Source organism: Theropithecus gelada, chromosome 14, assembly GCF_003255815.1.
Source record: "Theropithecus gelada isolate Dixy chromosome 14, Tgel_1.0, whole genome shotgun sequence".
Taxonomy (NCBI): domain Eukaryota; kingdom Metazoa; phylum Chordata; class Mammalia; order Primates; family Cercopithecidae; genus Theropithecus; species Theropithecus gelada.
The window spans coordinates 19,766,110-19,782,116 of NC_037682.1; the positions used below are offsets into that span (position 1 = coordinate 19,766,110).

Sequence of the window (16,007 nt, forward strand, 5' to 3'; positions counted from 1 at the left end):
TGGCACTGCAGGATGGCACTCAGGACCCTCACTCTGGGCCCAGAGTGCTCTGTACTATTCTGGCCAGTTGACCCCCAACTCTTGACCAAGCTGCCCCAGTCTGCTTTGGCTGCTTCCCTTCCTAAGGAGGAATAGGAGGCTCCTGACTCCCACAGAACCAAGATGGGGTGGCCGATAGCTTCATTCAGGCTCAGCCTTACCAAAACCCTGGTTTCCAGACCTCCCACAAGATTGACGACAGCACAACCTTACTCAGACAGGTCAGACATTTATAAAACAAGTGAATATTCACAAACAAACTATGGGAGAAACACACTTTCCCAGCAATAGAAAATCTCTATAAAGTGCATTTTGCCCGCAACCATCTCTTCCCCATGCTGACCCTTAGGTCAGGATTTGGGGCATTGTTCCCAGGGAGCCCTCAGGGCCACCTGAGCTGGGAGAAGGGAGGCATGAAGCCACTGTGGAGCTCCAGGCTACTGGACATACCCTCTCCACCCTGCCCCTCCCTCCTGGCTCCAGGAGTGCACTGACAGGTTGCTGGCCTGCCAGGGATGGTGGAGAAGTAAGGGGAGGTGGTTCTGCCAACCTGTACCTTAGGAGAGAGCCAGCATCAGACAGGCAGGAAAAGAAATCATCCTGCTACCTGAAGGCACTGCTAGTGAATACTGAATGTGGGCCTCAGCCTTTGGCCTTCCCATGGTCTCAGATTTGTCCTTCCAGGTTTGCTTTACTCTCTTTCTGGCAATGGCCCCTGATACTCTTTCCTCTCGGCTGGGGCTGAGGGAACAGGGAAGCCCCCAACCCAACGCTCTGAATGCACACCATCCCCTGTGCCCTGCTCCCCTCCAACGATGACGGGACATTTCTAGTGAGGGTGACATACATACAACAGTTGGACTCTAAAGGCAGCTCTCTGGCTAAGAGAACCTGAGGACAGGCTTCCAGGAAGAAGCCTGTCAGTGTGGTGGACAGCTACAGGAGATGGGTCTGGCCCCAGGGTTCTGGTCCAAGGACAGAGGACAGTGAGGGATCGGGCTGGGGCCAAAAGAATTAACAGATCTGAGGCTAGGAAAGGTCACAGGGGAGGTAGAAAGGAAATGGCCCAAAGGCCAGCTTAATGATACATGTGAGGACAAAAATCCAAACAGGAATCAGCCTCATAGCCACACACACACATACACACACACACATACACACACACACACCACATACACACACACACTCTTTGTGGCTCAAGTGCAGGCCACAGGGTGGAAGGAAGACTTGCTCTCGTTAGCCACTATTGTCCTTTCCATGACATCTTTCTCAATGCAGGCCTTTGGCAGTGGGAAGGAAGAGGTGGGAGGCACAGGCCACTCCTGGAATGCGAGGGTTGGCTTCTCTGGGTCAAACCTCCCACCTACTGCTCCTGGAAGGGATGGTGTGCTGGGTGTAATCTCTGCTCGGACTTTTGCCAACTGCCCCTGGCAGTCCCCATCCCTGAGTCCCTCCACCTGAGTCCTTGGAGCTCAGCTACTGGGAGAGCTGACACGGCAGTCTGGATGCTGACAAGTCCAGGGTAGCCCCTGGAAGCCAACAGAACAAAGACTAGAATGGTTTCCCTGGCTGGGTGTCAGCTGTCCTCACTGGCAGCACTGTGGTGGTGCCTTGGAGTGTGGCCAGAGAAACCAGGGGACCTTATGCCACTGGAACCTGGGCTCCTCCTGGCAGAGTGACTGAGTTTGACCCTGGCCCCTCCACAGCTCCTGGGTAAGCTCTGAGGCTGGCTCTCAGCTTCTGGGAAAGGAACCGTGACAGCTGGGATTCTAACTTAGGTTCTAAATCCTGAAAAGGTAGGTGTGCTGTCTTAGGCTCCTATTACAGTACCAGGCATATCCCACACCAGTCAGGTATCTGCATGTACTTCTGTAGGGTGGTGGAAACTTTTTAGATCTGTCTATGGCCTCATATGCTCAGTCCCAGATGCCCAAGGAAGAGCCTGGGACTGAGCCCAGTAGCAGAGAATTTTAAAATAAGAAAGAGAGGCCAGGTGGCTACGTCTGGACAGCATCCATCCACTCTGGCCTGCTCAGCCTCCAGGTCAGAAAGCAGGAACTCAGCAGGGCTCTGGCTGCCTCCAGAATCCCATGCTTTGGACAACAGCCAGAACTGCTGCCCTCCTGCTCCACAGTCTGACGTGAGGAGGGAGGGAAGGAGGTCTAGGGAGGCAGATGCCAGAATCCCTGCTAGGGTCCTACCACTAGGTTCTGTTCAGACAAGGCAGCTGGCTTGCAGGGACAGGTCTCGGCTGAAAGTCACTGCCATAACCTTGAGTCTTGTGTCTGGAGGCCGCGAAACAGCACTGGTGTGCTACAGGTACTCTCCTAGCCCAGGCAACATTCAGAATCACGAGTGTCAACAGATGCATGCACACGCAAACAGGCACACCACTCCCTCCTCTGCACACGCGCATACACACACACACATGCTCGCTCTATCTCTGCCCGGTGATCAGCTTCTCTGCAGGTTGTACTCTGCTGCCGCGGTGGCTGCTTGGGCACCCAGGCTTTGCTCACGGAGCAAGGGCTCTGCAGCTGGAAGAGAAAAACAAGTGCAAAAGGAGCATTCAGGAGGCTGCTCAGTTGCCCAGGGACACAAGCTCCTCTGGCTGCTTCTCTGGGGACACTCAGAGTGGGAACTGGGAAGAGCTGAAAGAGTGAGCTGAAAGGGCCATGGTACCTGGGGACAGGTTGTTGCTGGGATGCCACTGGGATGAGAGAATACTGCCCCTCTGAAGTGCTGATGCAGGACAAGCTCCCCACTGCAGGCCCTCCACCCAGGGCTGCGGGCAGCAGAGGAGGAGGAGGAGGAGAAGGCTATGTGAGAGTCACGTGAAGCCTTGGGGGATACTTGCTCAGATATGACAAGGGCAGCTTCTGAATCAAGGCACAGCAGCTGCTGCCAGAGATGGAGAATCAGGAAAAAATGGCTGGAAGAGAAGCCCGCTGGGACCAGTAATTTTGAAGAGTAAGGCAATGACTGAGTTTAGAATCAGCAGGTGAGCACATTTCCACATATAGATGAAAGCACCCTGGCACAGTGCTGGAAGATTGTGGGGGCAGGAGGGAGAGAGGAGACACAAGGATGACTCATTTTAAAGATTTATGACATCCGGAATCTGGGGCAAAGAGAAGAAACAGCTTCATCCCTGATAACAAAAGAAGGACAGGGTGTGCCTGTCACAATGCTGGGTTATCTGTTTAAATAGGTTTAGTGTGTCTGAGAGTCTAGAGAGACACACAGCGTCCCATTAAAAGTTTGTGCAGTTTAAATGTGGGTGAGGTAGGTAATAAGTAGGCTTGCTAAGGTACTACACACTTGTGCTACGGCTGAATTCTGCCCCCCACAAAATTTTTAGATTGAAGTCCTAACTCCCAGTACCCCAGAAGGTGACTGTATTTGGAGACAGGGTCTTTACAGAGGTAATTAAGTTAAATGAGGTCATTAGTGCAGGCCCTAATCCAATATGACTGGTGTCCTTAAAGGAAGAGGAAATTTAGACCCAAACAGTACAGAAGGAAGACCACGTGAAGATATACGGAGAAGATGGCTGCTTATAAACCACAGAGAGGAGCCTCAGAAGAAAAGAAGCCAACTCTGGCAACATTTTGATCTCAGACTTCTAGCCTCCAGAACAGTGAGAGGACAGATTTCTGTTGATTAAGCCATGCAGTCTGTGGTACTTTTTCATGGCAGCCTGAGCAGACTAACAAACTTGAGATCCCAGTAACCTTGAAGCTTGCCCTCCATTTTTGTTGAGAAAACAGAAACCAGAGAGGAGAAGGAACTTGCCCAGGACAACAGCATTCATAAGTGGCAGAGCCAAGAAGGAAATCCACATCTGTCTGATTCTCAAATCTGTATTTTTACCAGCAAATAATCTCTATATGATAGTATTGCTCATTAAGACTTTTGGGGAAGACTTCTAGAAGAAATTCAACATGGCAGCATGAAGACTAATATCCAACAGACATACATGTGAGTTAAGCTGTTACTCAAAAAGGGAATGCTCTTAAAGTCAAAGACATTGGAGGCAAGGATTCAGTATTAGTCTTCTGACACATGCGATGCTTTTAAGGCCACATACTAAATCTGAAGCAGATTTTATCTGATGATAATTTATCTGGAAGCTGGGCAAAATAAAGAGCAGACATAAGAGTGGGTACCTGTATAGGTCAGAACTGTGTCTTATTCTTTTTTTTTTTTTTTTTGAGACAGAGTTTCACTCGTCACCCAGGCTGGAGTGCAATGGCGCGATCTTGGCTCACTGCAACTTCCGCCTCCCGGGTTCAAGTGATTCTCCTGCCTCAGCCTCCTGAGTAGCTAGGATTACAGGCATGCACCACCACACCCAGTTAATTTTGTATTTTTAGTAGAGATGGGGTTTCTCCATGTCAGTCAGGCTGGTCTCGAACTCCCGACCTCAGGTGATCCACCCACTTTGGCCTCCCAAAGTGCTGGGATTACAGGCGTGAGCCATCGAGCCCAGCCTTTTTTTTTTTAAATAGACAGAGTCTTGCTCTATTGTCCAGGCTAGAGTGCAGTGGTGTGATCTTGGCTCACTGCAACCTCTGCCTCCCAGATTCAAGCAATTCTCCTGCCTCGCCTCCCAAGTAGCTGGGACTACAGACACCCACCACCACACCTGACTAATTTTTGTATTTTAGTAGAGATGGGGTTTCACTATGTTGCCCAGGCTGGTCTCGAACTCCTGATCTCTGGTGATCTGCCCACCTTGGCCTCCCAAAGTGCTGGGATTACAGGCGTGAGCCACCACACCTGGCTGTGTGTTTTATTCTTTAACATGTGTGTTATTTTCAATAATTTTTCCCTTTAAGCTTGTACTATAATAACCTAGCCATTTTTTTTTTTTGCTACAAATAAATGTATGTATTATTAAGGTGTACATGTGTTTATTGAAATATGCTGATTGTGAGTGTATACTCCACACACAGGGCTCTCTCTGACCCCTGTTGTTAAACTAAAGAGATGGCTATTCTTCTGAAATAGAAAACTCAGGATTGCAGGATATACCACAAAAGGTCCTCGTTACCCAATACCTCCATTTTTTTGTGTGTGTTTTATCCATTTTCAGGGATGGGGGAAGATAAAGAGTGCATGAAGACTCCTTAGAATAACTGCTATTAATCTGGGGTTTCTGAACCTTAAGGAGTCCAAGGATAGGCTTTGGGGCAGTCCATGGAGCCTCTGGAGTGATGTGCACATTCCTCTCTGTGTGTGAACATATGCAGTTTTCTGGGTATGGGTTCTATCCTCCATTAGACTTTCCAAAGTGGGGAGTAACCCAAACAGGGTTTAAGAACCAATGTCTAAGCTTAGAAGATAAGGGGGTGAGGTATAGTCAGGTGGATATAATAACAATTCAGACATATGTTGACTTCAGCACCAGTTAGTTTTGGGCACGCTAATGAAGGGAGGTGGCAGTGTCCTGGCCTCAGATAAGCCCTAGTCACCCAAGTCCCTCTATGATGGTTCCAAATCTACCAACGCAGAAAACCAAGGTTTAGAAGAACCAGCTTGGCCTTGCCTGCAAAGCTAGTCAAAGGCCTATTCAACTAGTTACTCAAGCTGCTTGATCAGCAGATAACTAGTTGGTGCTGTGCTCTTGTCCTCAAGCTAGGGCATGTGTCTGTAGAAAAGGGGGTCTGGGGAAATCAAATGAAGTCTTGCAGAAAAATGATGACAGCGGGACTAAAGGGAAGGGAAGAACAGCCAAGGGGAGGCACCAAGGGAGAAACTAACTCATAAAACATTCACTGAAAAATCAGTATCTTAGTTGTTCAACTCTTCCAACCTGTCATTAATACAAGAAACACAGACGTAACTAGAACAAAAAGTAGCGGAATGACTGTCTCCCTCTGCACCCCAATGTTAGTTAGCATGGCCTCCTGGGTACCTTTGCCCTCACACCCCTTCCCATCCACTAGATGCTATCAAGAACCCAAGTGTATAAGTCCGCCTGTCCCTATGCTCCTCACTCTGGTGGGGTGGATGCACGTGTGCAGGCATGAGTTTATGCTGGCAGAGGGTCCACAACAGCTGATGGTTTGGAGGAAACTTTGTTTGCAGACTGTCACTGAGTCTCAATGTTTCCCTCTCCCCATCATATTGGGCAAGGCACAGTGCCCAAGAGCTTGAGAAAGGCAGAGGGTTTGCTACCTGCTTCCAAGTGAGGGCCAGGGAAGTACAGCTGGGCCTGGATGGGAAACAGAGCTGAAGCTCTTAGCTCAGTCTCATTCCTCAGGTCAACCACACCTTTACCCCTCCCACAGCATGCAGATCATGCAAGAAAGTGGAAGGGACAGCCATCAGTCAACGTCTACTTATGAAGTACCAGGGAAAGCGCTAGGGGACATGAGTCTAAACTTCTTATTTTCAAGGCAGGAACTGAGAATCAGAGAGGTGAGACTATTTGGGTGGAGTCTCACAAGAGGCAAGGGGCAGATCTGGGACACAGACACTGGCCTGAGTGTAATGCGGGCAGGTCCGGGACGCAGACACTGGTCTGAGTGTAATGCTCGAAGGTCTGGGACGCAGACGCTGGCCTGCGTGTAATGCTTGCAGGTCTGGGACGCAGACGCTGGCCTGCGTGTAATGCGGGCAGGTCTGGGGCGCAGACGCTGGCCTGAGTGTAATGCGGGCAGGTCTGGGGCGCAGACGCTGGCTTGAGTGTAATGCGGGCAGGTCTGGGACGCAGACGCTGGCTTGAGTGTAATGCTGGCAGGTCTGGGATGCAGACGCTGGTCTGAGTGTAATGCTGGCAGGTCTGGGATGCAGACACTGGTCTGAGTGTAACGCAGAGCTCTTTGGCCAATGCCACACTGCCTCTACTTCCACTATTTAGCATTTTACCAATTGCTAGTGCCTTTCACCTTACAAGGACAGAGTATACAACTAAACTAGTGTCAAAAAGATATCAAGGAGAATCCAGAAGTCAGGTTTTACTTGATGATTTACCCAGTCAGGCTTACTGCAGGGCTAACAAAAGCTGGCGGGGGAGGGGAAGAGGTGATCCTTGGCCAGGAACCTTTTGTATTCAATGGGGCTTCTCTCCACAGATCAGTCTGTACCAGCAGAAGGGCAAATGGAACACGTGAGCTGTTCTCCCCACGGTAAAATAATTGGACCAATGAGAGAAATCTGTACACAATTCAAGGCTAATGGAATCCGAAGCAGTCAGCAGCTTTGGGGATTATGGGGAACCATTTGAAACAATAGCTATTTGGGGGCTGGCTTGTTTTTCAGTTTAGCGAATGCTGTGAAATAAAACTTAATGCAGAACAGACAGCTGGTGTGGATTTGAGGTAAGTGTGGAACCTACTGATTGGAGGCCATGTTTTCCTACCAGATCAGTTTAAATTTTAAGTGACTGTCCACCCTGTACACTGCCACAGGTCTGAGGCATTAGAAAAACAGAATCCAGAACTATAGAGCTCAGAGCTAAAGGAGACCTCAAAAGGCCCAGGATGTAGCCTTCAGGCTGGGGAAGAACGACTATTCACATCTTACACCTAAAGCATGGCAGAAGAGCTATGGATCCAGCCCAAAGTCACACAATTTAAAATGACAGAGGAAATGGGGGACAAAGGGACAAGTCTCCCCAACTCCCACCCCGCCCAATATAATATGATACTAATTTGGGCTACATAGCCACAGCTCTGTAGTCCATTCAGCTCAGGGTGCTGGCTCTGACTGAAGTAACCCCAACATAATCAAAGACACCCGGAGAAGAAAGTGCAAGATGATAATGTGATTCCATTTGTATAGTGCATTTTACATATTCAAAGACTTTTCACATGTGGTTTTTCATTTTCTTTCCCTAACATGTAAGCTTGATGGGTAGGGCAGGTGACAAGATGCTATTATCACTGTTTTACAGATGAGGATGCTAAGCATCTTTAGGCCCAGGTGCCTCTGCCAGCACATGGTGAGACATGGAATACTCTCCTTTCAGCTGTTCCTCCCTAGTCTGTCTTGGAGGGAAGTCTGCACCTCCCCAAGTCCTCTGACCTCTGGACCCCCAACCTTCACAGTCTAGCTGGTCTAACTCCCCACTGAGCCACCACTGGAGGGCAGAGTAAACCTCAAGAATCAGTCCTTAAAATCCCAGTAGGCCGACAATCTTCTGGACTCCAGGGCAAGAGATGGGTGCTTACCTCTGCACCCTTGTCATGTCTTCCCTTGGAATCACTGCCAAGCCTCTCAACTGGCTTTCTCGCTCCCACCTGTTCCTCCGCAGGTCCTAGCCCAATGCCTAATTCACCCTCCCAAAATGCCAATTTGATCATTCCTGTTCCAAAATGTTTCTTCACTCCCAGAGAGTACACCAGCAGACTCACATGCCTGCCATTTACAACCCTCCATCATCGGACCCAACTGTAACCTTGTGTTCCTCTACAATAATAATCATAACAATACCTATAATAATTGCTGCTTACCAAGGACTTACGAGCCACACACTTGAGAAGTGTCTTGCCTATTACGCAGTCACCGTTAGCCGTCTACCAGTATCCACACTTCCTGGTTAACAGAACCTAAAATGTGTTGAGGAGGCAATGGGCGTGGCCCAGAAAATGGATTTTGATTGGTCTAAGTCAGTGATTCTCCAAGTATGGTCCTGGGACCAGCAACCCTTATAACACAGAACTGCAACCTCTTCTGTGCCCTGACCTTACTTTCTTACCCAGCTTTATTTTATTGTTTTCATAGCACTTACGGCCTCTTGACATTTTCTTTTTTTTTTTTTTGGTGAGACTGAGTCTCGCTCTGTCACCCAGGCTGGAGTGCAATGGCGTGATCTCAGCTCACTGCAACATCCGCCTCCCGGGTTCAAGCGATTCTCCTGCCTCAGCCTCCCAAGTAGCTGGGACTACAGGCACCTGCCACCACGCCTGGCTAATTTTTTATTTTTAGTAGAGACGGGATTTCACCATGTTGGCCAGGCTGGTCTCAAACTCCTGACCTCGTGATCCACCCGCCTCAGCCTCCCAAAGTGCTGGGATTACAACCATGAGCCACCATGCCCGGCTGGCCTGTTGAAATTTTAAATATTTATTTGTTTACTGTCTGTCTCCTTCCACTAATATGCACCCAAGGGGGAAGGGACATTGCCAGGCTTGTACACAACCACATCCCCCAATGCCTGGAACGATGTCTGGCAAAGTATGAGCTCTTGATATGTGTACGGAAGGAGTACAGCTGCCCTTGCACTTCTCTTTCCTCTTTGATCAAGAATTGACGGCTGAAGCGGGGGCTGCCATCCAAGCCCAGACCACCACCACTATTTCTGGGTCCCTTGTTAGGTAAGAAAAATAAGCCCCTATTTGTTTTAGCCACAGTAATTGAGCTTTCTATTATTAGCAGACCCCTACATTTCTAGCTGACACATACAGATTTTTTTTTTTTTTTTTTGAGACGGAGTTTTGCTCATCACCCAGGCTAGAGTGCAATGGCACAATCTCAGCTCACTGCAACCTCTGCCTCCCAGGTTCAAGCGATTCTCTTGCCTCAGCCTCCCAAGTAGCTAGAATTACAGGCATGTGCTACCATTCCAGCTAATTTTCTATTTTTAGTAGACACTGGGTTTCTCCAAGTTGGTGAGGCTGGTCTTGAACTCCCAGCCTCAGGTGATCCACCCACCTCAGCCTCCCAAAGTGCTGGGATTATAGGCATGAGCCACTGCGCCCAGCCCAGATTTAATCATTTAATTGATGCAACAGCAACTTAATTTATAGGTGAGGAAACTGAGTCTCATAGCAGTTAAGTCATTTGTACAAGATCACATAAACCTTCAGCTGTTTTTCTTGTTCTAAGTGCCCTGCTCACTGCCTGAATCCAATTCACTTTTCAGGCCCCCTGGTGCAAACTTCTGTGATGTGTTTCCTGATTGTTCCAGACCACACCAGCTCCCTTCTGCTAAGCTTGTATAGTCTGTATCATTTATCCAGGAATTCTAGGTTATTGCTCCTTTTTATCTAAGCAGACTGTTCAATTCTTGTGGATGGACAGCACATCACATTTTACATGTTTAATGCTCCCCCTTCTTCACCCACCTGCTGGCAACAATTTCATGTTGAATCGGACACCATTAACTTACTAAGCAACCTTGACCCAGACATTTAACCTCTCTGTTCTTTGGTCTTCTCATCCGAAAATCAGAGTGTCAGCCTGGCAAGTTCCAAATTTGTAATACAGGATGAACTTTGCTTAGTATCACAGAGCTAAGAGATAACTGAGAGAGTAGTAGGTTGCTGGTACTCCCAGGAACAAGACAGCACACATCTGTCTATCAGCAATGACTATGTCAAAGAGCCCAGAAAAGGTGAAGGGTGCAGGCATCAAATGCCCATCTCAGTGAGCACACAAATCCAGACACTCAAACCAGACGGCTGCAGCCTGGCCCTGAAGAAAGAGGGATCTGATAAAAAGAACCTATCAGCTCCATGGAGAAAAGTCACCCTCCATGACGAAGACACGGTGCATAAGGAACAGCCTGAGATGATGACTCAGAGGGGACAGGAATTTACATTTCCCCAAGAGGGGCATAAAAGGTCCTTCCTGCTCTGGGAAAGGAGAAGCCAGTGTTTTGACGACATTCGGGAGGCTTCCAAGATGAGCGCTGCCAGGGAGGTGCAGAGCTGAGGCCACAGGATGGGTGAGAAGGGAGGAGAGGCCGTAAAAGCAAAGATGATGACAGATTGCGTCTACTGGTCCTCAGGCAGGGCTGGACCGAGTGAGACACAGCACAGCCCTCTGTCCAGGCTTCTCAAGGTCAGTACTGCCCTCCACTGGCTGGCCTACAGAACACAGCCTGTTGGAGAGCAGGGGGCCTGGAGCAGCCTCAGACCCTGCAATGGGCCTTTTCCCCACTGCTTCACACACAGGTCTCAGCTTTCTTTTTGTTGAGCATGACTCACTTTAATAGGTAGAAAGTGCCACCCCTCGCCCCCATGCCTCCCTTTTCCCCTTAGCTAGCAAAAAAAAAAAAAAAAAAAAAAAAAAAAAAACAAACCAGAAAAGGGCTTGACTTTTAAATCTCTGATAAAAGTCAGAATGGTGGGATTTTTGAGCTGAAATCCTAAAAGTCATGCAGTCCCACCAGATTGTTATTATTATTGTTTTTAGAGATGGAGTCTCACTATGTTGGTTTGGCCAGGTTGGTCTTGAACTCCTGGCCTCAAGCGATCCTCCCACTTTGGCCTCCCAAGGTGCTGGGATTACATGCACGAGCCACCACAGCGGGCCCAATGGTAAGGGTCACACGGATATGATCCAGAAAGTACTCATTCCCTAAGCCAGGATTGAACCCGGCTGCCACTGTAAAATGGTAAAGCTTTAGTGGCTGAGCATTGGGTGGTCCCACCAGATTTTCATCTAGTTTGTTATGTTTTAACCTTCAGCTGGCAGGGCAGTAGGCACCCCCGCTCCCACCTTCCTTCCTGAGGTTGAATCTAGACTGCTGTCACTCACTCTCAGGCATCCTTGCTTGGCAGCTCTGGGGTTGGCAACTCTGCCACCTTGGCCCGTTTGCTGAGTTCTTCACCAGGTGGTTCCTCAGCTGCTTCCAGCTTGCGTTTGGGGGATGCTGGGCCACTGGGTAGTGGTCTTGGGCCTGTAGGGAAGCGTGTCAAAGGGTCACACAGACTGTGCATGCAGCCAAAGTGACCCCACACTATGCAGCAGCAGTCTTTAGGGGACAGGTAGCACACTCATCAATGGAATGCCAGCATGCTGCTCCTCAGACTTGCCCCTCGGCCTTGCTTTCAGCAGTGACTTTGCCTGGAAATGTGCAAGGAGAACATGACCGAGCAGGCCTGCTGGTAGCAGGGCCAGCTTTTGGGCCCCAAATGGCATGGGCTATGGGCCAGAGACTGACTTGGCCTGCCTGCTGTCCTTGCTTTGAAGGTGAGGCATTCCCTCTGCAACCCTGAATCAGCCTCCCTGAGCAGCAAAGAGCAGGGCCCCTGAGAAGGAGGCATGCTGCCCATGGAGGCAGCCTACCTGGCCCAACTAGAAAAACCCGTGTTCGTGCCATCTCATGTTACTCATCTTCATCCCCAAGAAGGGAGGAGGCTCCAAATGCAGCAAATCTGTCCAGTCTTTCTCTGTGTGGCCACCACCCTGTCTGTGCTGCCTCCTCTTTGGCCTCCCTATGCCCGCTCTGGCCTACACTGTCCAATCTCTACCCAGCAGGCCAGGGAGTTTTTTCAGACCTAAGTCCAACGATGCCCTGCCCTACTGACCATCCTTCAGTGCACTGAAGGCTGAATCCTAGTCCTCGTCTTGGACATCGGGCCTGCCACATGCTGCTCATGCTGTATCTTGTCCTCATTTCCCCAGCTCCTCACTGGGACATGCCGCCACACTGACCTCCCTTCGGTTCCTTGAATGGGCTAAGCTTGGTACTGCTTGTGAGCTTTTTCTTGCTACTCCTTCTGTCTGGAATGGTGTTTTCTCAGTGTGTGGCAGGCCTGGCTACTGCTCATGACGTGGGTCTCTGCTTACAGAGGTGTTCCCAGACTGCTCCAATCTCAAGTGACACAGAAGAAACTTTTCTTTCCCAGTCCCTCTGTCAAGGCACTTGACTTTCTTTTCCTCCAAAGCACTGGTTATCTGAAATGATCCGACTTGGTTCCTTTACTATCTGACTGCCCTGGGTGGAATATAAGCTCCATTGGGCAAGGCCTCCTTCTGGCCTCAGTCCTGAATGACTGAAGTGCTGGCACAGGCCACAGGAGGCCATTGGAGGTGGGCTGCTGCTGCTCACCTGAACTGTTCACGCTCCCAGCCTGGCTCGAGCTGGGCTCTGCCACAGGGTGACTGAGGTCTTCCACACAGGAAGGGACAGATGCCAGTAGACCTGGGAGAGAGGCGGGGAGTAATCAGAGTGCCATCCCGCAGGATTGCAGAGGGTTACAGGGAAGGATGAAGCAAGTTGGGGTGGGGAGGATAGGAGCAAGACACTGAGGTTCCATTTCTTCTCACTGCCCCACAACTACCCAGGGAGGCCCAGTCCATCCCAGCCTGCAGTGTCCCATACCCAGAGAAGGTGTCAACCTGAAAGACAGCACTCAGCCTCCCTTTGCAAGTATCTGGCCATCCCCATCTGGCACCCCCGAGCCTGCAGGTGCTGTCCTTCCCTTCAGTGAGCTAGGTGTTTGTGTCCTTACAGAGTCCCCGGTAACGCGAGAGCTGCTGGTAAATCTGCTTCATTCGTTCAATGTTCAGCCGGCTGGTCTCGGCATGGTTGACGATGGGCCGTGGGTAGTCCACACCAATGATGCACTTGGCTGCCTTCTGAATTGACTCTGGGGCATTCCAGGGTTCATAGATGTATCGAGAGGGGAACCCTTTCAATTTTGGCAGGTATCGCCTGAAATAAGACACACCAGATGACCCATCAGCATACCTAGACCCTCCTTCAAAGGGCCCTGGGTATCTCATCCTAGTAGGAGGCCACAGTGGTCAGAAGCCAGAGAGCGTGGTCTGCATCCTCACCTGATGTAGTCTCCACTGGGGTCCGTACGACGGCCGAAGCCCACAGGGCAGTAGCAGTGGAAGAACTGCTGGAAGAAAGCACTGCAGGACAGCCACATCCAGCTGCCTGCGTTCACGCTGAAATCTGCATCCAGGAGCAGTTCATCAAATACCTAGATAGGGGAGAGGATGATCAGCCTCCTTGGGGATCTGCTGCCATGTTTTTTCCCAAGTCACCACAGTGCCCCCAGGAGCCAGAGCCCTTCTGCTGAAGGCAAGCCACAGAGGATCTGGAGGGGATCTCCTGGACCCAGAAATCCCACCCCATCCCTCAGCCCAGAAGGGGGCTGCCCTTTGCTGGTCCTGACCAGAGGGTACAGGTCAGCTTTTCGCTGAGAGAGCACTCACCCGGACCCCGCTCTCCCAGCTGACCCAGAGGTCCCCGCGGGTCAGGAAGCAGGCCACGGCGTGCCGGGCCAGGTGGTGGATCCAGCCCTCCTGCCTCAGTTGAGTCATGATGGCATCGATCCAAGGGAAGCCTGTCTTGCCCTCGGCCCACTTGGCCAGGGCCTCAGGATTGCGGTCCCAGGGAATCTGGATGCAGATGGGGTTCCCCTCCATGCGGTCAAACCTGGGGTTGTTGGTAGCTGCCGTGTAGAAGAACTCTCGCCACAGGAGTTGCCCAAATAGGGAGAGGGGAGGTGTGCTGTTCCGCTTCACCTGAGGGGTAGGGGTTGCACATGGATACGAACACTCACCCAGCTCTTAGCATGATGCCTCTCAGGTCTCTTCTACAAAGGAATCTGGGCCCTCCACAGACCTGGCGCTCAACTCCCAGATGTGGAGGGACTATCCCCTAGAAGTGGCACAGTGTGCCTGCAGGTGCAACACCCAGGCCCTGCCTGCACTGTGCCACTGCTCTGAGCAAGAGGAAAGCTACAGAGGGCCGGGCAGCAGGAAGGGGCCTCACCACACGAATCTACACTAGGACTCAAACTTCCCAAGGCTGGTCATGTTCCTTGTCTTCAGAGTTCCTTGTTTGGGTCCACCTTCTAGAAAGTCAAAAGGAGTTTTCCTATCAGCGCACATGAAAAATACTCAGTCTGGGCCGGACGTGGTGGCTCACACCTGTAATTCCAGCACTTTGAGAGGCCGAGGCGGGTGGATCACAAGGTCAGGAGATCGAGATCATCCTGGCTAACATGGGGAAACCCCATCTCTACTAAAAAATACAAAAAATTAGCCGGGTGTGGTGGCGGGCACCTGTAGTCCCAGCTACTGGGGAGGCTGAAGCAGGAGAATGGCATGAACCCGGGAGGCGGAGCTTGCAGTGAGCCGAGATTACGCCACTGCACCTCCAGCCTGGGCGGCAGAGCGAGACTCCATCTCAAAAAAAAGAAAGAAAAATGCTCAGTCTGGATTTTGGTTGAATAAGTTATACACACAGCCTGGATCTGGGGCCATAAGGTAATTAAGAAATCAGACCTCCAAGCAAATAATGACTTCCCTAAAGTCACAAGATTACTCACCAAACTGGCAAAGCTATTCCATGCCACAAAATCTCAATAATGGCAAGGATAAGGAGATAACATTAAAAAATGTAGATAGAGCCAGGTGTGGTGGCTCACATCTGTAATCCCAGCACTTTGAGAGGCTGAGGTGGGTGGATGGCTTGAGCCCAGGAGTTTGAGACCAGCCTGGGCAACATGGTAAAACCCAGTTTCTACAAAAAAATACAAAAAATTAGCCAGGTGTGGTGGCACGCACCTATAGTCCCAGCTACCGGGGAGGCTGAGGTAGGAGGATCACCTGAGCCCGAAAGGTTGTGGCTGCAGTGGGCTGTGTTCACACCACTGCACTCCAGCCTGGGTAACAGAATGAGATCCTGTCTCAGAAGCAAACAAACAAACAAACAAACAAATGTAGACACAACGGCTAGGCATGGTGGCTCATGGCTGTAATCCCAGCACTGTGGGAGGCCAAGGGAGGATAATTGCTTGTGCCCAGGAGTTCGAGACCAGCCTGGGCAACACAGCAAGACCCTATCTCTACAAAGAATGTAACAAATTAGCTCTACTTGAGAGGCTGAGGCAGGGGGATTGCTTGAGCCTAGGAGTCTGAGGTTGCAGTGAGCTGTGATCAGGTCACACTACATTAGCCTGGGTAACAGAGCTAGACTTTGTCTCTTAAACAATAGAAACAAAAAAACAGGCACAAGATGAGGTGATCACTCTGAATGTTGACTGTGTTGCCCTCTCTCCTTCTGGGGACAGTTAACACAGGCTTATTTGCTTCTTGTCTATATAGCACAGCTCTGTGTGCAGCCCCTCCAGACCACTCCCTCCATCGCTGATGGGCAACTGCTGTTTCTGGACTCCGCTTTTGAATGCTGTAGACACAGCCCCAGAGTGGGCAGCTATGCTCTTCCACTTCAGACTGGCTCCAGCCTCACCCTCTCCATGCCTGTC

General features: G+C 50.4%; 1 protein-coding gene across 1 annotated transcript in view; it reads right to left on the bottom strand.

Moving 5' to 3' along the window:
- Nucleotides 1-248: 248 nt before the first annotated feature.
- CRY2 (cryptochrome circadian regulator 2) overlaps nt 249-16,007 on the bottom strand; it is a 37,214-nt gene continuing 21,455 nt past the window's right edge. The window contains exons 7-12 of the mRNA XM_025356177.1: nt 13,948-14,259; nt 13,561-13,712; nt 13,233-13,435; nt 12,830-12,922; nt 11,533-11,674; nt 249-2,576 (exon numbers count right to left, since the gene is read on the bottom strand). Coding sequence (XP_025211962.1) covers nt 11,535-11,674; nt 12,830-12,922; nt 13,233-13,435; nt 13,561-13,712; nt 13,948-14,259 — 900 coding nt within the window. The 3' untranslated portion in view covers nt 249-2,576; nt 11,533-11,534. The remainder of the gene's footprint in view (nt 2,577-11,532; nt 11,675-12,829; nt 12,923-13,232; nt 13,436-13,560; nt 13,713-13,947; nt 14,260-16,007) is intronic.